The 24,706-nt window shown below is 42.7% G+C and overlaps 2 protein-coding genes across 4 annotated transcripts; one reads left to right on the plus strand and one right to left on the minus strand.

Annotated features, from left to right (window-relative positions):
- LOC106565847 (26S proteasome non-ATPase regulatory subunit 6) lies at positions 1–11,130 on the minus strand. Its single transcript, XM_014133435.3, has 8 exons — positions 10,834–11,130; positions 3,448–3,653; positions 3,029–3,174; positions 2,604–2,823; positions 2,205–2,313; positions 1,885–2,053; positions 1,590–1,667; positions 1–256 (listed from the first exon to the last, which is right to left on the minus strand). The coding sequence occupies exons 1-8, from the start codon at positions 10,976–10,978 to the stop codon at positions 160–162; spliced, it is 1,170 nt and encodes a 389-aa protein (XP_013988910.1). The 5' UTR covers positions 10,979–11,130; the 3' UTR covers positions 1–159.
- A 118-nt stretch (positions 11,131–11,248) lies between these two features.
- On the plus strand, positions 11,249–18,690 carry slc2a9l1 (solute carrier family 2 member 9, like 1). Of its 3 annotated transcripts, none has more exons than XM_014133433.3 (12): positions 11,249–11,478; positions 11,934–12,029; positions 12,304–12,464; positions 12,549–12,673; positions 12,823–12,952; positions 13,084–13,232; positions 13,583–13,770; positions 13,860–13,970; positions 17,010–17,111; positions 17,319–17,394; positions 17,535–17,662; positions 18,238–18,690. In XM_014133433.3, exons 1-12 carry the CDS (start codon positions 11,455–11,457, stop codon positions 18,421–18,423), a joined length of 1,476 nt encoding a protein of 491 aa, XP_013988908.1. In that variant the 5' UTR covers positions 11,249–11,454; the 3' UTR covers positions 18,424–18,690. The 3 variants fall into 3 exon arrangements, with proteins under 3 accessions (XP_013988908.1, XP_013988909.1, XP_045547727.1); XM_045691771.2 differs by having other exon boundaries at positions 11,467–11,538; XM_014133434.3 differs by lacking the exon at positions 13,860–13,970.
- Positions 18,691–24,706: the final 6,016 nt, after the last annotated feature.

The following is a 24,706-nucleotide window of genomic DNA, read 5'->3' on the forward strand; positions in this document are numbered from 1 at the left end:
TCGCTTCTTTACTGATTTTATTTCTGTATCAAAGGAAAATGAAGTCACCAAAAAGAATTTTATATACACGAGGGTCAATTCTTCAGACAAACTATTTGTTTGGATACTGGTACAATACAGAAATCCAGCTCTCCCTCCCAAAGAACACTGCCATCCATTTTACATGTTGATAACTCGAGACAACTTCTGGACACGGTTGAGCAGCAAGTCCCCTTTCTTGATGGTCTCCTGGTACTGCCAGTTCTTACTATCAGGTCTGGAGGAAAGAAAATACAACCCTGAGCTCTGCCACTTGTAATATAGAAATCAATTGTTTTACATGTAGAGTACCAGTCAAGTTTGGACACCTACTCATTCAAGGGTTGACTATTTAGTGAAGATATCAAAACTATGGAATCGCACAGTAACCAAAAGTTAAAACAAATATTTTAGATTCTTCAAAGTAGCCACACTTGGCATTCTCTTAACCAGCTTCATGAGGTAGTCACCTGGAATGCATTTCAATTAACAGGTGTGTCTTAAGGAAAGACATTACACAAATTAATGCATTTGTGACAAGGTGGTGATTGTATACAGAAGATAGCCCTATTTGGTAAAAGACCAAGTCCATATGGCAAGAACAGCTCAAATAAGCAAAGAGAAACGACAGTCCATTATTTTAAAAACATGAAGGTCAGTCAATACGGAAAATTTCAAGAACTCTAGTTAAGCGCTATAAAAACCGCTGCAGAGGATAAGTTCATTAAAGTTACCAGCCTCACAAATTGCAGCCCAAATAAATGTAACAGACACATTTCAACATCAACTGTTCAGAGGAGACTGGGTGAATCAGGCCTTTATGGTCAAATTGCTGCGAAGAAACCACACCAATAAGAGACTTGCTTGGGCCAAGAAACACGAGCAGTGGACATTAGACCGGTGGAAACCTGTCCTTTGGTCTGAGTCCAAATTTGAGATTTCTGGTTCCAACCCGCCGTGTCTTTGTGAGACGCAGAGTAGGTGAACGGATGATCTCTGCATGTGTGGTTCCCACCATGAAGCATGGAAGTGGTGGTGACAGTCTGATTTATTTAGAATTCAAGGCACACTTAACCAGCAAGGCTACCACAGCATTCTGCAGCGATACACCATCTAATCTAGTTTGCGCTTAGTGGGACTATCATTTGTTTTTCAACAGTGACCCAAAACACACCTCCAGGCTGTGTAAGAACTATTTGACCATGGAGAATGATGGAGTGCTGCATCAGATGACTGAATCCAATCACCTGACCTCAACCCAATTGAGTTGGACCGCAGAATGAAGGAAAAGCAGCCAACAAGTGCTGAGCATATGTGGGAACTCCAAGAATTTTGGAAAAGCATTCCAGGTGAAGATGGTTGAGAGAATGCCAAGCGTGTGCAAAGCTGTCATCAAGGCAAAGGGTGGCTATTTTGAAGAATCTAAAATATATTTTGATTTGTTTAACATGATTCCATGTGTTATTTCATAGTTGGTCTTCACTATTATTCTACAATGTAGAAAAATAGTACAAATAAAGAAATACCCTTGAATGAATAGTTGTCAACTTTTGACTGGTACTAATTCTTACCTGTTTGTTTCCACTATCTCGTTTACTTTGTCGATTTTGCAATGGAGGCGACCAGCAGCTATGAATCGTGAGAGTTCCCTGAGAACGAAGAAAAAACAAATTAAGTTATCACAGTACCTTTTCTGTATCAGTATAATCAAGAGCACCAATTATCTTCTGACAGGTGGCATCATTCCTATGCGACTCGCAGTCCTCAACCATCAGTGCAGATGAAGTCGTCGCGCTGTCTGACGTAAGACAATGGAGCACTAATCGGCATTGTGGGTATGGAACAAGAGCTAGAAGTGAGACTCACTGGTCAATGAACTCTGTGCTGACTCCAAAGGCCTCAGCCATGTAGCCCAGGGTGAGTGAACGGTAGGACTCCAGGAGCTGGCTGTAGGCATGGATACGCATCTCTCTCACATAGTAACGGTAATGAGGGGCAAACAGCCAGTCCTTCTTCATATCCTGCTCCACTGTGGCTGCAAAGAGGGGACAGAGACAAACAGGTTTACAACTAAGGAAATGGGGATAGTGAAACATGCATGTCCACTCACTGGCTGCGGACATTCATTCTCTTCAGCTTTACTATTTACAAGCCTAAATGAGGGGAGAGCAAAAGGGGTGTCTCACCCAGTGACTGGAAGAAAACGGAGTAGCGACACTCGTATAGTGAGAAGAGGTACTGGCGGACAGCAGGGAGACTGTGCAGCACCTCCAAAATCTCTGCTCCCTTTATCACCTGAAAGAGAACACAGTCAACAGGATATAGTCATGACAGAACTGGAAATCTGCCAGTTGTATAAAACATTTGTCCTTACTTATCAAAACAAGTATAAATGTACATGTTCTGACATGTAGAAATAATTGTATAAACAAATTCAGGTTTTCTGCAACCATACTTGTCTTAGTGTCTGTCAGGGTAAGTACGAAGTCTGCAAAACTACCAACTCTAGAATTACGTAAGCACATTGATGCCCTGTTGACAACACCACCACCGTGGGTTCAGAATCTTCCTCTCCTGCTACCAACCTTTTCTCTGAGGTCGGGCCTCTTCTGGGCAATCATGCAGACGTAGACGGTGTATGTGACAAAGGTCTTGTAGTCCATGAGCTCGTAGGAGGTGAAGGTGGACACCGTGTCCAGGAAGAGCTCAGCAGCCTGTTTAAAGTCACGGATGGCCACACAGTACAGGCCCTGGTACACCTTCAGACGGTTCCTCCTGTCCCAGTCACCCCCCTCCTCAATAAGGCTGTGCAGCCACAAACAAGGAGGACATTGAAACGAGTCAATACGATGCCACGGCAGGCAAAATGTTGCTGGCTGCTATGAAATCTAAACCGTGCCAGTTAACACATGAGACTTAGAATAGTTAGAATAGTTAGTGAAGGCCCTTAATGACATGTCATCATAGAATAGTGAATGCAGAGAGAAGCAGTGCCTTTTAGCCAAACTACCTTTTGGCTTTCTCAGTGTTACGCGTGATGAGGTCACTGTCCATGTAGAATAGTCCAATCCTTAGCAGGTAGAACACAATGTCTAGCCGATGTCCCAGGGCCACAGTCTTATCAAAGGTCTTCCTGAAGGCAGTCAACGCTTCCTCCTGTGGAATTACACAGCAAGAAAAAGAGTTAAGATATTGGTGATGTGAAGTTGATGGGTTATTTGGTTAAGCTAATGACCTACATGCATGGCGAAGTTGGAATGGGGATTTCTGGGACAGATTCTTGCTGTTTCTGTATGTATAGCATGATACTGTGTGTATATTGTATACGGTTCACTGTGCAACCGTGGCACTATGACTGATAACACTTAACATGACTTCTGATTCATTGGCCTCTACTCTGAATGTAACAGCTTATGAATGCAAAAGCACCTTATTCCCAATTCTGATGAGATATTCAGCTCTAGCCATCATTGCATCTCGAATTTCACTCTCCCCGAGGTTCTTCTCGGCATCTTCCAGGACATCATCCAGGCGTTTCAGCTCGTCCTCGTTGGCCTTCTTCATCTTACTCAGCAGGCTTGTGTCAAGCTGCCACTTCAGGTCTTTACACAGGCTCTCGTAGTAAGGTGCCATATCTGTAACGAGGCAATTCATCAGCTATCACGTTAGTGACAAGCTAGCTAGCTTCAACTTGACAGTTGTAACCTTTGGCAACATTCTAGCTAGCTAGCCATTTTTCTTCAATATGTGTCTGGTTAGCTAGCTAGCTAATTTAATTTATTGAGTATCTAACTAGTTAGCAACTAGCTAACTGACCAGGTAGCAGTTTGATATGGATAGGTTTATGTTTGCCAGAAGATACTGACTCTACAGTTAGGCTTGTTTACACTGAGCTGCACTGGGGTCGGAATGCAATCATTGGTTCAGAAAACATACCTCAATGCAGGGATGTGATATGCCACTGTACTCCAAATGTACCTTTCTCCATACTGCTATCAGTATTCAATTTAATGGAGCAGTGTGGATAAAGGTAAAATCTGAAGTACTGGATCTTGTACTGTATCTGTCATTACTTGGGGATTTCACGTTATTTCCGGTCACAACTTGTAGACTTGTTTACGTGCTGTTGTACGTTTTTGTTGCTAACCTTACTTTGCTACCTGACAACTTTACGGTTTTTACTTTTTACCGTTTATATTTTTCGTTTTTCCCTCACTCAACTTTTTTCATTCAACTTTTTCATTGCGGACGTTTTATCTGGACATGGTTCGTCAGGACCTCCCACAGCCGAAGCTAAGTAACATTAACATGATGCCTTCTAATTGCAGTCGTTGTACTCATAATATACAGGAGAACGATCGCCTTACGGCGAGGATAGCTCTGCTGCAAGCCCAGCTTCAGACGCAATCGTTAGGCAAGGGTAATTTCAGTGTAGGAAAGGATGAAACAGCGTCTGTAACCTAAAACTGGCGAGTGTAGAGAGTATTGAGATATTGTTATCCACGTCGGCACCAACGATGTTAGGATGAAACAGTCAGAGGTCACCAAGCGCAACATAGCTTCAGCGTGTAAATCAGCTAGAAAGATGTGTCGGCATCGAGTAATTGTCTCTGGCCTCCTCCCAGTTAGGGGGAGTGATGAGCTCTACAGCAGTCTCACAACTCAATCGCTGGTTGAAAACTGTTTTCTGCCCCTCCCAAAAGATAGAATTTGTAGATAATTGGCCCTCTTTCTGGGACTCACCCACAAACAGGACCAAGCCTGGCCTGTTGAGGAGTGACGGACTCCATCCTAGCTGGAGGGGTGCTCTCATCTTATCTACGAACATAGCAGGGCTCTAACTCCCCTAGCTCCACAATGAAATAGGGTGCAGGCCAGGCAGCAGGCTGTTAGCCAGCCTGCCAGCTTAGTGTAGTCTGCCACTAGCACAGTCAGTGTATTCAGCTCAGCTATCCCCATTGGGACCGTGTCTGTGCCTCGACCTAGGTTGGGCAAAACTAAACATGGCGGTGTTCGCTTTAGCAATCTCACTGCAATAAAGACCTCCTCCATTCCTGACATTATTGAAAGACATTGTGATATCTCAAAATAGGGTTACTTAATGTTAGATCCCTCACTTCAAAGGCAGTTATAGTCAATTAACTAATCACTGATCATAATCTTGATGTGATTGGCCTGACTGAAACATGGCTTAAGCCTGATGAATTTACTGTGTTAAATGAGGCCTCACCTCCTCGTTACACTAGTGACAATATCCCCCGTGCATCCCGCAAAGGCGGAGGTGTTGCTAACATTTAAGATAGCAAATTTCAATTTACATGAAATCTATGCAGCCTACTCAATCACTTTTTATAGCTACTGTTTATAGGCCTCCTGGGCCATATACAGCGTTCCTCACTGAGTTCCCTGAATTCCTATCGGGCATTGTAGTCATAGCAGATAATATTCTAATTTTTGGTAACTTTAATATTCACATGGAACATCTACAGACCCACTCCAAAAGGCTTTCGGAGCCATCATCGACTCAGTGGGTTTTGTCCAACATGTCTCTGGACCTACTCACTGCCACAGTCATACACTGGACCTAGTTTTGTCCCGTGGAATAAATGTTGTGGATCTTAATGTTTTCCCCCATAATCCTGGACTATTGGACCACTATTTTATTACATTTGCAATCGCAACAAATAATCTGCTCAGACCCCAACCAAGGAGCATCAAAAGTCGTGCTTTAAATTCTCAGACAACCCAAAGATTCCTTGATGCCCTTCCAGACTCCCTCTGCCTACCCAAGGACGACAGAGGACAAAAATCAGTTAACCACCTAACTGAGGAACTCAATTTAACCTTGCGCAATACCCTAGATGCAGTTGCACCCCTAAAAACATTTGTCATAAGAAACTAGCTCCCTGGTATACAGAAAATACACGAGCTCTGAAGCAAGCTTCCAGAAAATTGGAACGGAAATGGCGCCACACCAAACTGGAAGTCTCCCGACTAGCTTGGAAAGACAGTACCGTGCAATATCGAAGAGCCCTCACTGCTGCTCGATCATCCTATTTTTCCAACTTAATTGAGGAAAATAAGAACAATCCCAAATTTATTTTTGATACTGTCGCAAAGCTAACTAAAAAGCAGCATTCCCCAAGAGAGGATGGCTTTCACTTCAGCAGTAATAAATTCATAAACTTCTTTGAGGAAAAGATCATGATCATTAGAAAGCAAATTACAGACTAGTCTTTAGATCTGCATATTCCTCCAAAGCTCCGTTGTCCTGAGTCTGCACAATTCTGCCAGGACTTAGGGTCAAGGGAGACACTAAAGTGTTTTAGTACTACATCTCTTGACACAATGATGAAAATAATCATGGCCTCTAAACCTTCAAGCTGCAAACTGGACCTTATTCCAAATAAACGACTGAAAGAGCTGCTTCCTGTGCTTGGCTCTCCTATGTTGAACATAAAAAAACGGCTCTCTATCCACCAGATGTGTACCAAACTCACTAAAAGTGGCAGTAATAAAGCCTCTCTTGAAAAAGCCAAATCTTGACCCAGAAAATATTTTTTTAAACTATCGGCCAATATCGAATCTCCCATTCCTCCAAAAAAAAAATTGAAAAAGCTGTTGCGCAGGAACTCACTGCCTTCCTAAAGACAAACAATGTATACGAAATGCTTCAGTCTGGTTTTAGACCCCATCATAGCACTGAGACTGCACTTGTGAAGGTGGTAAATTACCTTTCAATGACATCAGACCGAGGCTCTGCATCTGTCCTTGTGCTCCTAGATCTTAGTGCTGCTTTTGATACCATCGATCGCCACATTCTTTTGGAGAGATTGGAAACCCAAATTGGTCTACACGGACAACTTCTGACCTGGTTTTGATCTTATCTGTCGGAGAGATATCAGTTTGTCTCTGTGAATGCTTTGTCCTCTGACGAATCAACTGTAAATGTCGGTGTTCCTCAAGGTTCCGTTTTAGGACCACTATTGTTTTCACTATATATTTTACCTGTTGGGGATGTCATTCCAAAACATAACGTTAAATTTCACTGCTATGCGGATGACACACAGCTGTACATTTCAATGAAACATGGTGAAGCCCCAAAATTGCCCTCGCTAGAAGCCTGTGTTTCAGACATAAGGAAGTGGATGGGTGCAAACTTTCTACTTTTAAACTCGGACAAAACAGAGATGCTTGTTCTAGGTCCCAAGAAACAAAGAGATCTTCTGTTGAATCTGACAATTAATCTTGATGGTTGTACAGTCGTCTCAAATAATACTCTGGACCCTGATCTCTCTTTTGAAGAACATATCAAGACTGTTTCAAGGACAGCTTTTTTCCATCTACATAACATTGCAAAAATCAGAAACTTTCTGTCCAAAACTGATGCTGAAAAATTTATCCATACTTGTTACTTCTAGGTTGGACTACTGCAATGCTCTACTTTCCGGCTACCCGGATAAAGCACTAAATAAACTTCAGTTAGTGCTAAATACGGCTGCTAGAATCCTGACTGGAACCAAAAAATGTGATCATATTACTCCAGTGCTAGCCTCCCTACACTGGCTTCCTGTTAAGGCAAGGGCTGATTTCAAGGTTTTACTGCTAACTTACAAAGCATTACATGGTCTTGCGCCTACCTATCTTTCCGATTTGGTCCTGCCGTACATACCTACACGTACACTACGGTCACAAGACGCAGGCCTCCTAATTGTCCCTAGAATTTTTAAGCAAACAGCTGGAGGCAGGGCTTTCTCCTATAGAGCTCCATTTTTATGGAATGGTCTGCCTACCCATGTGAGAGACGCAGACTCGGTCTCAACCTTTAAGTCTTTACTGAAGACTCATCTCTTCAGTAGGTCCTATGATTGAGTGTAGTCTGGCCCAGGAGTGTGAAGGTGAACGGAAAGGCTCTGGAGCAACGAACCGCCCTTGCTGTCTCTGCCTGGCCGGTTCCCCTCTCTTCACTGGGATTCTCTGCCTCTAACCCTATTACAGGGGCTGAGTCACTGGCTTACTGGTGTTCTTCCATGCCGTCCCTAGGAGGGGTGCGTCACTTGAGTGGGTTGAGTCACTGACGTGGTCTTCCTGTCTGGGTTGGCGCCCCCCCTTGGGTTGTGCCGTGGCGGAGATCTTTGTGGGCTATACTCAGCCTTGTCTCAGGATGGTAAGTTGGTGGATGAAGATTTCCCTCTAGTGGTGTGGGGGCTGTGCTTTGGCAAAGTGTGGGGGGTTATATCCTGCCTGTTTGGCCCTGTCCGGGGCTATCATCGGATGGGGCCACAGTGTTTCCTGACCCCTCCTGTCTCAGCCTCCAGTATTTATGCTGCAGTAGTTTATGTGTCGGGGGCTAGGTCAGTCTGTTATATCTGGAGTAATTCTCCTGTCTTATCTGGTGTCCTGTGTGAATGTAAGTATGCTCTCTCTAATTCTCTCTTTCGGAGGACCTGAGCCCTAGGACCATGCCTCAGGACTACCTGACATGATGACTCCTTGCTGTCCCCAGTCCACCTGGCCGTGCTGCTGCTCCAGTTTCAACTGTTCTGCCTGCGGCTATGGAACCCTGACCTGTTCACCGGATGTGCTACCTGTCCCAGACCTGCTGTTTTCAACTCTCTAGAGACAGCAGGAGCGGTAGAGATACTCTCAATGATCGGCTATGAAAAGCCAACTGACATTTACTCTTGAGGTGCTGACTTGTTGCTCCCTCGACAACTGTGATTATTATTATTTGACCATGCTGGTCATTTATGAACATCTTGGCCATGTTCTGTTATAATCTCCACCCGGCACAGCCAGAAGGACTAGCCACCCCTCATAGCCTGGTTCCTCTCTAGGTTTCTCCTAGGTTTTGGCCTTTCTAGGAGTTTTTCCTAGCCACCATGCTTCTACACCTGCATTACTTGCTGTTTGGGGTTTTAGGCTGGGTTTCTGTACAGCACTTTGAGATATCAGCTGATGTAAGTAAATTTGATTTTGATTTGATATCCATCCCTGCATTGAGGTACGTTTTATGACCCATATCTTACGCTGACTCCATGGTGTCTTAATGTAACCATGATTGCGTTCCAACCCCAGTGCAGCTCAGCGGAAACAAGCATAATGTTAGGGTCGGTATCTTCTGGCAAGGTTTATGTCTGACAGTGATGCTAACGACACTGAACAAAAATATAACATGCAACAATTTCAAAGATTTTACTGAGTTCCAGTCCATATAAGGCAATAAGTGAATTGAAAGAAATTCATTAGGCCCCATCTATGGACTTCACGCCTGGGAATACAGATCTGTTGGTCACAGATACTTAAAACAAAATCTGTGACCACCATTTGCCTCATGCAATGTGACATCTCCGTCGCATAGAGTTGATCAGGCTATTGACTGTGGCCTGCTGTCCCACTCCTCTTCAATGGCTGTACGAAGTTAGAACTGGAACACGCTGTCGTACACGGCAACCCAGAACATCCCAAACATGCTCAATGGGTGGTGACATGTCTGGCGAGTATACAGGCCATGGAAGAAATGGGACATTTTCAGCTTCCAGGAATTGTGTACAGATCCTTGCGACATGTGGCCATGCATTATCCTGCTGAAACATGAGGTGATGATGGATGAATGACACGATAATGGGCCTCAAGATCTCGACACGGTATATCTGTGCATTCAAATTGTCATTGATAAAATGCAATTGTTTCATTGTCAGTAGCTTATGCCCGCCCATACCATAACCCCACCATGGGGCACTCTGTTCACAACGTTGATATCAGAAAACCACCTGCCCACACTACGGCATCTGTCTGGTCTAGTTGAAACCGGGATTCATCCGTGACGAGCACACTTCTCCAGTCTGCCAGTGGCCATCGAAGGTGCGCATTTGCCTACTGAAGTCGGTTACGACACCGAACTGCAGTTAGTTCAAGACCCTGTTGAGGACAACAAGCATGCAGATGCACTTCCCTGAGACGGTTTCTGACAGTTTGTAAAGAAATTCTTTGTTTGTGCAAACCCAGTTTCATCAGCTGTCGGGGTGGCTGGTTTCAGACGATCCCGCAGGTGAAGAAGCCAGATGTGGAAGTTCTGGGCTGGCGTGGTCTGCGTTTGTGAGGCCAGTTGGACTTACTTCCAAATTCTCTAAAGCGACGTAGGAGGGGGTTATGGTAGAGAAATTAACATAACATTTTCTGGCAACAGCTCTGGTTTAACATTCCTGCAGTCAGCATGCCAATTGCACGCTCCCTCAAAACTTGAGACATCTGTGGAAGTGTGACAAAACAGCACATTTTAGATTGGCCTTTTACTGTCCCCAGCACAAGGTACACCTGTGTAATGATCATGCTATTTAATCAGCTTCTTGATATGCCACACCTGTCAGGTGGGTGGATTATCTTGGCAAATGAGAAATGTTCAGTAACAGGGATGTAATGTTGTGCACAAAATTGTAGTTTCATAAATGTTGTGTATATTGGACATTTTATTTTCAACTCATGACACCAATACTTTACATGTTGCGTTTATATATGTTTGTTCAGTGTAGTGTAAATAGTTAACTACCCGTGTAAACGCGTTAGTTAGCAAGTCTACTCGCTAGCGACAAATGTGCTAGGCGAGTTAGCTAACTACCGGAGCTAGCTAACATTAGCAATTTCAACACTGTTTTTCAAGGTACGAGTACGCTAGCTAGCATGACTTGCTAGGCCACTTAGTTATCTGTTGTAAACAAAATATATAACTAACGTTACTATTTTCGGTTTATTAGCTTGCCAGTAGCCTGCTACTTTGCCAGTACCGGCACTTACTGGCTAACGTCAGCTACTCACCGTTTTCTTTGATTGAGTCCATGAGCTCGGTTTTCACTTTAGCATCTTGTCGGTGACCATCCATCGTGAGCAAAAATTTCAGCTGTGCTATCCTAAGATCAGGGTTTTTAGGCAGACCCTCTTCTTCCAGATTTTCCAACGGCATGTTGGCAAATATAAAATTAAAGTAATGACTTGCCTAAATAGCAGATATATATTCTCTGGGACAACAAGGTAAGGGGGAGGAATCTTCGGCTAGCTAGCTAACGATGACTACGGATAACACTGGTCTGCTACTTCCGCTACAGCGAGAACGTCAGGGGTGACAAGTTCAGATGGTGCTGCCCTCGTTTGGCTAATAAGGGAATGTCCGCCGAGCACACGGAGTATGCCAATTTAATTGACGTCAAAGTACACAATTTTTCACTCAGATTAAACACATGTTGCCAAATGGTTTATATGCTTTTTTACTTTCTACAGAGACGAGTAGGCCTACTGTGACAGCGACTCAGTGGGTGAAAGGCTTACCTTTCCCTCTGAGATGTAAAATATTAATCTTATTCCTGAAAATGTCTAACAGAGCAACTGTCAGGTGGACATGTGGATATAATTGTGTTACATGGAACTATCAAGATATACAGAATGGAGACATTGTTGAGGCGCCTGGTAGGCAACCTTTATTATTATTATTATTGAAACGGGATACACTTTTTCATATCTTAATGAGTAAGTATTAGTCCGTTTCCTGTTATTTGATCCAAAGGTAACATAAGCAAAAATGTTACTGTTGAAAAATGTAAAAGTCTATTAAGAAATGAGGTTCTTATTATGAACAACACGTTTTAACATAATTAATTGCTGTATGAAAGGGTTATAAAATCACAATAGGTACAAATTAGACAAATCTATGAGCACAATGACTCAGCTAAACAGGGAAGAGAAGCAAGAGGTTACATAGTAGTCTATCCATGCCTTCTCTGTGTCAATGTTTTTAAAAAGCGTTTTAAGAATAATTTTAAGATGCATTATTGATTGAGATTATATACTTCATTGACATTAAATATGTGTCGACCTATAACTTTCATTGTAAAATGTTTACCCGTTTATGTTCTCCATTCCAGACCCGTGGTAATGCTCTAGTCTTCATAATCATTTTGGGTATTGGTGGATCTTTTCAAAATGGGTTCCATGTTACTGTCATCAGTTCCCCTTCACCAGTAAGAGACATCAGCACATTGATTCCCCACACACTAATTTTTATTAAAAAGCATGATACTAAATATGTTTGGATGAGTGTGGAATTGACACTCTACTTTTCCCATGGCAAGAAATACCTAGGAAATATAACATGGTGTTCAAGGTTTATTAATATCTTGTTTTCATCTCACACAAGTTAAATCTGCATATTCAATTCTGCTCAAATGAACACCTAGCCTACTTCACCAGGGTTGGAGAATGTCTGTTTCCATAACCATGTCTGTCTGCTTGCAGTACATCTGGAGCTTCATCAATAGCAGTTGGATTGGGCGATATGAGGAAACCCCACCGGCACAGACAGTCAAACTCCTCTGGTCAGCTATAGTGTCGATGTATGCTGTGGGGGGTCTCCTGGGCTCTATGAGTGTCAGGTGCATTGCTGGGAGGTTTGGCAGGTGAGTTGCACAGATTTTTATCATCTGTATTTATCTCAATTTAAGTTACTTTTTCATTCAAACTTCTCTTAATTTCTTCTTCAGGAAGAGAGCCATGATATGGAACAATGTTGTCAGCATTGTTGCTGCAGTGATCATGTTCACCAGTAGGGGGGCAAACTCCTTTGAGATGATCCTGATTGCTCGGTTTCTGTTTGGATTCACTGCAGGTCCTACCAATGTGATGTTGCACCTTTCATTTCATGCAGATTAGTTTAATCTATGGATCATTTAGCCATGGTAAAATAAAATCACGAAATGGCCTTATATCTTAGTGTTGATAGCATAGATTTTTTTAATTCTTGTTTGTGAATCTCAGGTTTAGGAGCGAATATCCATGCAATATACCTGGGTGAGAGTTCACCCAAAAAGATAAGGGGCATGGTAACACTAACATTTGCTACCTTCATCTCCATTGGTAAACTGTCAGGACAATTTTTTGGACTAAGGTACAGTGCTCATTCTGAATTTCAAAAGACAAAAACATCCAGTATCACATTAAACTTATGGTTATCAATGTGTGCCAAATTGGATATCCTGAAATATGCTCTGACTTGATGCTTTATCTCAACTTTCTCAGGGAGATTCTTGGTCGTGAGGATAGCTGGAACATCCTCCTGTGTGTTTCAACATGTTTCTCCGTGGTACAGCTGCTAACACTGCCCTTCTTCCCTGAGGCCCCAAGATACTTATTGATAGAAAAGGGAAATACAGAGGCATGCAAAAAAGGTAGTTTGTGTTTCCTCATAGTCACCGAGATTGAAATTCTTGATGTCCAAAGGGATCCATCCTAAGTAGCAACAATCATACTCAGAACATTGAGTTCTGTCTGTGCATATGTAGAAATTATGTACAGTACTACATTACACTGCATCTAAATACATAAACCTATATTATTACACATAGCTGACAGATTGGCCAATGCCTGTATAGCTGGGCTCAAAGTCTATACAGCTGAGGAGACTTTAGTTACTTGTTGTATCCTATTCAGAAAGTGTGTGTGTGTGTGTGTGTGTGTGTGTGTGTGTGTGTGTGTGTGTGTGTGTGTGTGTGTGTGTGTGTGTGTGTGTGTGTGTCAGCTCTGCAGAGTCTGTGGGGCAGGGGTGAGTACAAGCTGGAGATGACGGAGATGGTGTTGGAGCAGGCTGCCATAAAGGGCGAGACCTCGAAGAGTCTCCTGGAGCTGCTGAGAGACAGGAGCGTACGATGGCAGCTCATCACCATGGTGGTGATGTACGGCTGCATCCAGTTCTCTGGCATCACCGCAGTAAGCACAGCCCCCTCTGTCTTTTATCTCATACTGTACCTACTACTGTACATTCTACATCCTACTCCTCTTCTTCCCTCCACCCTCAGATCAGTGTGTTCTCCTTTGACATATTCAAGGAGGCAGGCATCCCCCTGGATAAGATCCGCTATTTGACTCTGGGTGTTGGAGTGTCTGAGGTTCTCACCTCCATCACCTGTGTGAGTGCTGCTGGGGAACATGGGCTACACTATAGGGGGTACACTACAATACCCCTCTGTAACTTCTACAAAGCATGGTCATTACTATGTACCTAGGGCAATGGGGGGGCAAAGTACGGCCCGCGGGCTGTATCCAGCCCGCCGGCACTTCCATCTGGCCCGCAAGACATTATTTTAAATGTATTAAATATTATTATATTTAAGATTTTTGGCCTAAAATGACTCATTCCACGATATACAAACAACCTCCAATAGATGGCGCTGTAGCCTGGCAGCTCACTCTGAATTTGGGCCTACAGTCAGATTCAGAATGCGCTCAGTCATCATAGCCAATTCATTGCTTGATGACTTTTGACAAAATGAGTGCTGCGAAAATTTGAAAAGTGGGACTCTGAATGTTGTGTGTTTTAAAGAAGAATGGACAGCAAAATACTGTTTTACTAATATTGGACATAAAGCGGTATGTCTGATATGCCAAGAAAGTGTTGCCGTTTTTAAGGAATATAATCTCAATCAGAATTTTTCAAGCAAGCATGCTAACTACGCTAGCAATCTGTCCTCTCAGGAAAAGTCAAGGAATGCCTCAAAACTTGCCACAAACTTAAAAGCTCAAGAAAATATGTTTACTAAACGGTGCTCTACTCAAGACTAAGTACTGGCACATAAAATCACAAAGCATAGCAAGCCTTTTGGTGAAGCGGAGTTTGTGAACGAGTGTATGGTGGAGACTGCTGATATACTTTGTCCTGAGAGTAAAAGCCAATTTTGAGAAAATTAGCTTATCACGCAGAACCATCACCAAGCGCGTGGAAGTGATGGGTGAGGAGCTAATCTCAGAGTTGAAGAAAAAAGCAGATAGCGTCAATCTTTTTTCTATAGCACTGGATGAGAGTACTGACATCAGATACCTCTCAACTTTACATTTTTGTCAAAGGAATAAATGAGAACTTTGAAATAACAGAGGAACTTCTTGCGATGGAATCAATGATGGGAACAACCAGGGGCTCTGATTTATATGACAGGATGTCTGCCAGCTTGGAAAACATGTATCTACCATGGAGCAAACTGACAAACATCACAACAGATAGATCACCAAATCTAACCTGTAAAAACATTGGCCTACTAAAAAGATTACAAGACCAAGTAAAATAAGAAACTCTGAGGAATTGATATTTCTTCACTGTATTATTCATCAGGAAGCCCTGTGTAAAAGTGTTAAAGCTGGAGAATGTTGTCAAAGTGGTTATAAAACTTGTCAACTTTATACGGGCAAGGGGGCTTAACCATCGTCAGTTCGTGCAGCTGCTCAATGACACAGAGGTAGAGCACCAGGACTTGTTGTATCATTCAAATGTGCTCTAGCTAAGCCTGGGAAAGTATTTTGCCGTGTGTGGGAACTGAGAGGGGACATATGTATGTTCCTTGATACGGTTGGTAAAGCTGATGACTTCTCCGAGTTGAAAGACAGACTGGCTGGGTGACTTTGCTTTCGGTGTGGACATATTGGGGCATCTGAACGATCTAAATGTGAAACTGCACGGGAATTGTGTTTTTGTGCATGAACTGTATTCCAATGTGAAAGCATTCAAAGCCAAACTTATGTTGTTCTCCAGACAAATGAGCAGCCGGTCTCTCGCTCATTTTCTGACACTGGCCGTACTGAACGCGCCCACACTGAGACATACAGTAGCACTTTCGACAGTGAGAAAGCACCACCGGACACATCGACATCCAATGTGATAGTGCTTTGAAGGAGAAGTACAAAACAGCAACAATAGTCCAGTTCTATGGCTCACTGAATGAAACAAAGTTTCCAAACATTAAAAAACACGCCCAAAGGATGCTTGTTTTATTCGGGTCCACATGTGTGTGAACAAATGTTCTCAGTCATGAATTACAACAAAAACAGGTCAAATTTAACAAATGACCATTGTCAGCTGTTCTGAATCTCTACAACAAAGATGACACCAGACTTTGATGCCCTTGCCAAGAGAGGTGACCAGACCCATTGTTCTCATTATGACTAAAATAACTGTGACTGGGGTAGGCAAGGATAATGCTTTTTCATGGTGATGGTTATGCAGTGAGAATTATCCAGCAATTTTCTTGGATACAGGTTATTTGTCCCCATACATCTGACAATTGACACTTATTCAGTCAGATTTGGACTGAAATGATTGGATAACTGTAAATATGGCTCACAATGGAGATGTGTTCCTTAACATGCTTTCAAAAACAGACCATTCCAAATTAAACAGATGCTCTTACCATATGTTTCACTCACACTTTTGAATATTTTTTTTTTTTTACACATCTGCTGTTACATTTTGCATGTCTCCAGACATATAATATAATATATATATTTTTTAAAGTTTGCATATTGTGACAAAGTGTGACTGTACTTTACAAGGGTAGAGATGCAGGATCTGTGTGTGTGTTTGACTGTCATGTTATAAATTATATACATTTTGTGAAATATTTGCTCACAAAAAACAAGGGTAGAGATGGTACAAGGGTAGAATTGTTCTGCAAGCATATGTACACCAACAGTACACTAGTAGATGCGTGTCAATTTGAAAATGAATAGTCTTCACATGTTTTGTCACGCATATAGTATGTGGCCCTTCACTTGGTTTCATAAACTTAATGTGGCCCTTGAGCCAAAAGGTTTGCCCACCCCTGACCTAGGCTAAAAAGGTTTAAAGTAGAGCCCTTTTTAATTAATGTGAAAATGTCACTCGTTAAGTGGTCATTAGGCAACTGTGATAAGGACTAATAAGCAAAAGTAATCAGTGAACAGTAGGAGAGTGACCATACAGGAAGAAACACTGTCCCCGTGCAGGAATCCACCCCCCGTGCCTACCGTACAGAAGCTCTGCTACAGGTTGAACATATTTGTCACTAAGATGTGAATGCCCCTCCTGAGCTCCAAACAGTAAATAATGTCTGAGCTCCTCTGGCTCTGCCATGCGGCGGGAAGGAGGGAGTGATGGATGGGGAAGGTTCCGGATAAGTTCTGTTGTGTGCGTTCATCCCTAGGGCCTGCTGATCGAGAGTGTGGGGAGGAGAGCGCTACTCTGGGGGGGCTTTGGGGCCATGTCTGCCATCATGATATTAATCACCATCACTCTCAATCTAAAGGTGAGCCCCTTGACCTTTCAACTCTCCTGCATTGTTACAAATATACAGTAAGAGGACCTAAGTGATGATATATGGATGTGTATCACATTAGAATGTGTCCCAAATCCCCTTGGTCACGACTTCCCCAGCAACAGTGGTGGTTGTTCCATGTGCATGGAAAACATACAATAAAATATAATTTATTCTGTTCTAACAATATTGTTATAGGATTACAGCTTCTGGATTCCATACAGCACTGTTGGCTTGATATTCCTCTTTGTCATTTTTTATGGAGGAGGCCCAGGTATGTTTAATATCAAACCACAGAATGGATTAGTAATAATACAATAACAAAGTATAGACAAAATACCAACATTACATTGCCGTGACCATCAGTGGTGATTGATCTGATGCATCTTTTCCTGTTGCCTGTGCTATTCCTAGCTGGAGTGTTGCCGTCTCTCACACATGAGATCTTTATCCAATCGTGCCGGCCTGCAGCGTTTGTGTTTACTGGGATCCTGCGCTGGCTTGGCTTTGCTGTGCTGGGACTAGTTTTCCCTTTTCTTATCGTAAGTCTATAGACCATTTTGGGTTCGATTCCCACGGGGGCCAGTACAAAAAAAAAAATGCATGAAATGAAATGTATGCATTCACTACTGTAAGTCGCTCTGGATAAGAGCGTCTGCTAAATGACTAAAATGTAAATGTAATTTTGGAATGAAGTGTTGTATTATGCTTTTATAATGCTTGCAAAGTTTTATAATTCTTTCAAAGTTACCAATTGAGATACAATGACATTTCCTGAGCACAAAGCACATTGTTCTTCACTATGACAGTTTGATACCCCAGAGATACCAGGCATACAGTAATTCCATACTTTGAACATTACATTGAGACACTGCAATTAAAACTTTTCTTTATTATCTCAGTATTACCTTTGTCTCAGCCAGTCTGTGTAAAACAGCTGAGCTCTAATTTAGACATAAGTGGAATTATATAAAATGAAACAAAGATTTCTTGTAGCCATGAGTAGAACAATAGGACAGGACTATTTAATCACAGGCTCTCAGCCAACTGTCCAAGTTGTTCCCCTGGTTATTATAACTATAGGAACTCACCTGCTTGCCTCTTCTCTGTGCCACAGGAGCTGCTAAAATCATTCAGCTTCGTGCTGTTTGCCTGCATGTGTCTGTTGGCGTCATTTTACATCTTCTTCTACCTGCCGGAGACCAAGGGGAAAACCCTCCTGGAGATCTCAGAGGAGTTTAAAAACATCACACTGTGTGAAAACCCCCCCTCAGATGACAAGACCCTGGAGACAAGGTTATGAAAACTGTTGATAGCAAATTAACAGATTTATCCCACTCTGAGTTGTATCATATCTTCATACAATGTGCACTCACAGCATATCAAATCAAATGTATTTATATAGCCCTTCTTAGATTAGCTGATATCTCAAAGTGCTGTACAGAAACCCAGCCTAAAACCCCAAACAGCAAGCAATGCAGGTGTGTGTATATATAACATTGTTTTATGCATCTGAATGACTTTGAGACCTATTGATTTATAATAAAATTACTTTTCAAATAATCTTTCATTTACTTGTTTCCAACCTTTTTTACCAGCCATATATGGTCTGGTCTGTTTTCCTGAGAAGGTTCATATTATACATTTTCTAGGACAAAATGTACTCTTTATCTTTCATTATATCTCATACCACATAAAATCCTCCCCAAGTCTGACTTCTTACAGACTCATTAGTAAGAACCCTGTACAGTTAACAGATGCCCATGGCCCACGTGGGGGACTCCCTCAGCCTCTTAGCTGGCTCTTTGAGAACTGGCTCCCATAATGATGCGGTGGGTCTTTGATGGAATTGACTTTTCCAGTATGGTTGTGAACCTGCTGGCTCTTTGAGGGGCTCCCCCTTATCACTGGCTGCCAGCTGCTGCCGGGCACTGGGTCTTCATTTGCAGTTAAAGGCGCTAGGTGCACAGCTCCCATTCAGGGATGGGGAGTGATTGACGTTATCTTAGATGGGTGAGATGTTTCCTCGGCGTCCCACTGTTGTGCGTTCTCTAGAGGGGATTAACTAGAGGTACCATAGTGACGCCTAACCGTTTCTCCTCACAGACCTGCCTGCCTGGCCAATTTACACTTTAATGGAAAATGCTGACTGAGGTAAATATCATGGACACATACAGTATAGTAGGTATTTCCGTGTGAGCATATGTTTCAAATAAAGGGTTGGACTTAGACCAAACAATATTCATGACAAGTGCAATGTGGTATATTCAACTGTAAATAATAGTAGATTGATCTTGGGAAGATGAATGCTTAAATATGACAAAATTGAGCAGTCGTGATAGACCATATTGGTTTATTTATTGTGCTGTAGTGACACCAAGTTCTCAACAGATGGCAGAGAAAATCTGCATTGTGAAAACAACTTCATTCAAGGCATGGTGGCACAGTAATATACTGAACAAAAATCTAAACGCAACATGCAACGATTTCAAAGATTTTACTGAGTTACAGTTCATATAAAGGAAATCAGTCAGTTTAATAAGTTCATTGGGCCGTAATCTATGGATTTCACATGATTTGGAATACAGATATGCATCTGTTGGTCACAGATACCTTCAAAGAATTGTGTACAGATCCTTGCAGCATGGGGCCATGCATTGTCATGCTGAAACATGAGGTGATGGCGGCTGATGAATGGCACGACAATGGGATTCAGGATCTCGTCACGGTATTCACAGCATTCATATTGCCATCGATAAAATGCAATTGTGTTCATTGTCCGTAGCTTATGCCTACCCATACCATAACCCCACCATGGGGCACTTTGTTCACAATGTTGACATCAGCAAACCACTTGCCCACACGACGCCATACACGCTGTCTGCCATCTGCCGTGTACTGTCGAAACCGGGATTCATCCATGAAGAGCATAGTTCTCCAGCGTGTCAGTGGCCATTGAAGGTGAGCATTTGCCCACTGAAGTTGGTTACAATGCCAAACTGCAGTCAGCATGCCAATTGCACACTCCCTCAAAACTTGAGACATCTGTGGCATTGTATTGTGTGACAGAACTGCACATTTTAGAGTGGCTTTTTCTTCTCCCCAGCTTCTTGATATGCTACACCTGTCAGGTGGATAGCAAAGGAGAAATGCTCAGTAACAGGGATGTAAACAAATTTGTGCACAAAATGTTAGAGAAATAAGCTTTTTGTGCTTATGGAACATTTCTGGGATCTTTTATTTCAGCTCATGAAACATGGGACCAACACTTTACATGTTGCGTTTATATTTTTGTTCAGTGTACATTCATACTAACATCTTTTGAGGGAATCAGTGTAAAAAATAGGTTTGGTTGACTGATACTGCTTCTCAATGTGTCACAATACAACAAAATAAAATTTATTTAAAGGAGAACCATTAAGGTCAGTTCATATGATCACTAAAGAACCATTTTGCTGAAGTGAAAAATATAATATTATCCCAAAAACACTGTACAAGATCATACTGTGAAAGATACATTTTAAAATGTCTGGTGGTATTTTTAGGACTTTTACTGGCTTCAATAAACTCCTGCCTCTGCACATAGTGGAAAAGCTAGCTCCAGTAGCTGTTCCTCAGGGACACAGAGGGGAAATGTGGGCCAATCTCTGTCATTTACTGTTTTCCCTGCTACGTCATGTTGAGCACTCAGGAACAATATCGCAAACAAAACTTACAAGGCATTCATGGTAGTTCCATAAAATGACCTAGTTTAGATCTACAGTATATGACTGCAACCTCCTGGCCACACTGATATACACTGAGTGTGCAAAACATTACGAAAACCTTTTTCCCTCAGAACAGCCTCAATTCGTTGGGGTATGGACTACAAGGTGTCGAAAGTGTTCCACGGGGATCAAATCAAATTCAATGTTATTTGTCACATGCGCTGAATACCGTGAATACCGTAAAATGTTTTTTACAAGCCCTTAACCAACAATGCAGTTCAAGAAATAGAGTTAAAAAATATTTACTAAATAGACTAAAGTAAAAATAAATCAAATCAAAAGTAACAAGAAAATTACATAACAATAATGAGGCTATATACAGGGGGTACCGGTACCGAGTCAATGTGCGGGGGTACAAGTTAGTTGAGGTAATTTGTACATGTAGGAAGGAGTAGCAGCAGTGCAAAACAGGGGGGGGGGGGGCATTTGATTAATTGTTCAGCAGTCTTATGACTTGGGGGTAGAAGCTGTTTAGGAGCCTTTTGGACCTAGACTTTGCGCTCCGGTACCGCTTGCCATGCGGTAGCAGAGAGAACAGTCTATGACTTAAGTGACTGGAGTCTTTGGCAATTTTTTGGGCCTTCATCTGACACCGCCTAGAATATAGGTCTTGGATGGCAGAAAGCTTGGCCTCAGTGATGTACTGGGCCGTACGCACTACCCTCTGTAGCGCCTTACGGTCAGATGCCGAGCAGTTGCCATATCAGGCGGTGATGCAACCGGTCAGGATGCTCTCGATGGTGCAGCTGTAGAACTTTTTGAGGATCTGCGGACCCATGCCAACTCTTTTCAGTGAAGTCAATGAACAGCATTCTCAAGTAGGTGTTCATTTTGTCAAGGTGGGAAAAGGCATTGTGGTGTGCGATTTAGATTGCGTAATCTGTGGATCTGTTGGGGCGGTATGTGAATTGGAGTGGGTCTAGGGTTTCCGGAATGAGGGTGTTGATGTGAGCCATAACCAGTCTTTCAAAGCACTTCGTGGCTACGGATGTGAGTGCTACGGGGTAGTAGTCATTTAGGCAAGTTACCTTCGCTTTCTTGGGCACAGGGACTATGTTGGTCTGCTTGAAACATGTAGGTATTACAGACTTGGTCAGGGAGAGGTTGAAAATGTTAGTGAAGACACTTGCCAGTTGGTCTGCGCGTGCTTTGAGTACACGTCCAGGCAATCCATCTGGCCCCGCGGCTTTGTGATTGTTGACCTGTTTAAAGGTCTTGCTCACATTGGCTATGGAGAGCGTGATCACACAGTTGTCCGGAACAGCTGGTGCTCTCATGCATGCTTCAGTGTTGTGGGGGCGACGTCATCGATGCACTTATTGATGAAGCCGGTGACTGAGGTGGTATACTCCTCAATGCCATTAGATAAATCCTGGAGCATATTCCAGTCTGTGTTGGCAAAACAGTCCTGTAGCGTAGCATCCGCATCATATGACCACTTCTGTATTGAGCGAGTCACTGGTACTTCCTGCTTTAGTTTTTTCTTGTAAGCAGGAGTATAGATTTGCCAAATGGAGGGCGAGGGAGAGCTTTGTATGCGTCTCTGTGTGTGGAGTAAAGGTGGTCTAGAGTTTTTTTCCCCCTCTGGTTGCACATGACATGCTGGTAGAAATGAGGTAAAACAGATTTAAGTTTGCCTGCATTAGTCCCCGGCCACTAAGAGTGCCACTTCTGGATGAGCATTTTCTTGTTTGCTTATGGCCTTATACAGCTCGTTGAGTGCGGCCTTAGTGCCAGCATTGGTTTGTGGTGGTAAATAGATGGCTATGAATAATATAGATGAGAAATCTCTTGGTAGATAGTGTGGTCTACAGCTTATCATGAGGTTTTCTTCCTCAGGCAAGTAGTACCTCGAGACTTCTTCAATATTAGACATCTCGCACCAGCAGTTATTGACAAATGGACACACACCCCCGCCCCTCGTCTTACCAGACGTAGCTGCTCTGTCCTGCTGATGCACGGAAAATCCAGCCAGCTCTATATTATCTGTGTCATCGTCCAGCCACAACTCGGTGAAACATAACATATATTACAGTTTTTAATGTCCCGTTGGTAGGATAGTCTTAATCGTAGATTGTCCAGCTTATTTTCCAATGATTGCATGTTGACCAATAATACGGAGGGTAGTGGTGGTTTACCTACTCGCTGGGGAATTCTCACAAGGCACCCCGCCCTCCTCCCCCTTTTTCTCAATCTTTTCTTCACACGGATGAATGGCATTTGGGCCTGGTCTCGACAAAGCAGTATATCCTTAACGTCGGACTCATTAAAGAAAAAATCTTCATCCAGTTTGAGATGAGTAATCGCTGTTCTGATGTCCAGAAGCTCTTTTCGGTCATAAGAGACGGTAGCAGCAACATTATCTACAAAATGCGTTACAAACAATGCAAAAAAATAAACAAAATGATGCAGGCCCATGTTGACTTGAATGCTTCCCACAGTTGTGTCAAGTTGGCTGGATGTCCTTTGGGTGGTGGACCATTCTTGATACACACGGGAAACTGTTGTGCATGAAAAACCCAACAGCGTTGCAGTTCTTGACACCTTCAAATCGGTGCGCCTGGCACTTCTACCATACCCCATTCAAAGGAACTAAAATCTTTGCCTATCCACCCTCTGAATTGCACACAAAAGCCATGTCTCAATTGTCTCAAGGCTTAAAAATCCTTCTTTAACCTGTCTCCTCCCATTCATCTACACTGATTGAAGTGGATTTTGCAGGTGACATGAATAAGGGATCATAGCTTTCACCTTGATTCACCTGGTCAGTCTATATCATGGAAAGAGCAGGTGTTCCTAATGTTTTATACACTCATACATGTTTGCATTGTGCAATAACAGTTTAAAGAGGATTTAAAACCATAACCTGGGATAGGATCAAACAACGCAATGGCAACCTTGTATGAATCACTCTAATGAGTGCCAGCCTGGTGATGAATAAAGAAAAGTATGTCCTGGAAGGAAAACATCACCGACACTCTCTGCCTCATTTAGATCTGAGGGCTAAAGTGGTCAACCCATTATGCTGGGAAAGAGAGAGAGGGGGGGTGAGAGAGAGTGAAAGAGAGAGAGCGAGAGAAAGAGAGAGGGTTATTAAAGAGAGAAAGCAAGATAGAGAGATTTTGGTTGTGGTGATTTAGTGCAGGTGGCACACAGATGGGACCCCCTCTGGGACCTGGGGCTCATTAATGAGTTACTGCCAGAGGGCCTGGGGACGTGACACCATGAACCAGACGGAGCCCTCGATCGTGGCGGTATAAAGATACCCGGTGTGCCACTCTCCATTACCATGAGATGTCTCCCAGTCGTTTAATTTGTGGATTACTACCCAGCCCCAAGCTGGCACAGTTTCACTGTGGATATGGCAGATCAGGAAACAACACATTATGAAGGGAAATGCTGCATGATATGTTACGAATGATATGTTACAGTGCCTTGCAAAAGTATTCATCCCCCTTGGCGTTTTTCCTATTTTGTTGCATTACAACCTGTAATTTAAATCTATTTTTATTTTGTATTTCACAAAATAGCCCAAATTGGTGAAGTGCAATGAAAAAAATTACTTGTTTCAAAAAATTTTAAACGGAAAAGTGGTGCGTGCATATGTATTCACCCCTTTGCTATGAAGGCCCTAAATAAGATCAGGTGCAACAAATTACCTTCAGAAGTCACATAATTAGTTAAATAAAGTCCACCTGTGTGTAATCTAAGTGTCACATGATCTCAGTATATACACACCTGTTATGAAAGGCCCCAGAGTCTGCAACACCACTAAGCAAGGGGCTCTCCATGAAGACCAAGGAGCTCTCCAACCAGGTC

This window comes from Salmo salar, chromosome 12, assembly GCF_965601325.2.
Source record: "Salmo salar chromosome 12, fSalSal1, whole genome shotgun sequence".
NCBI classification, from domain to species: domain Eukaryota; kingdom Metazoa; phylum Chordata; class Actinopteri; order Salmoniformes; family Salmonidae; genus Salmo; species Salmo salar.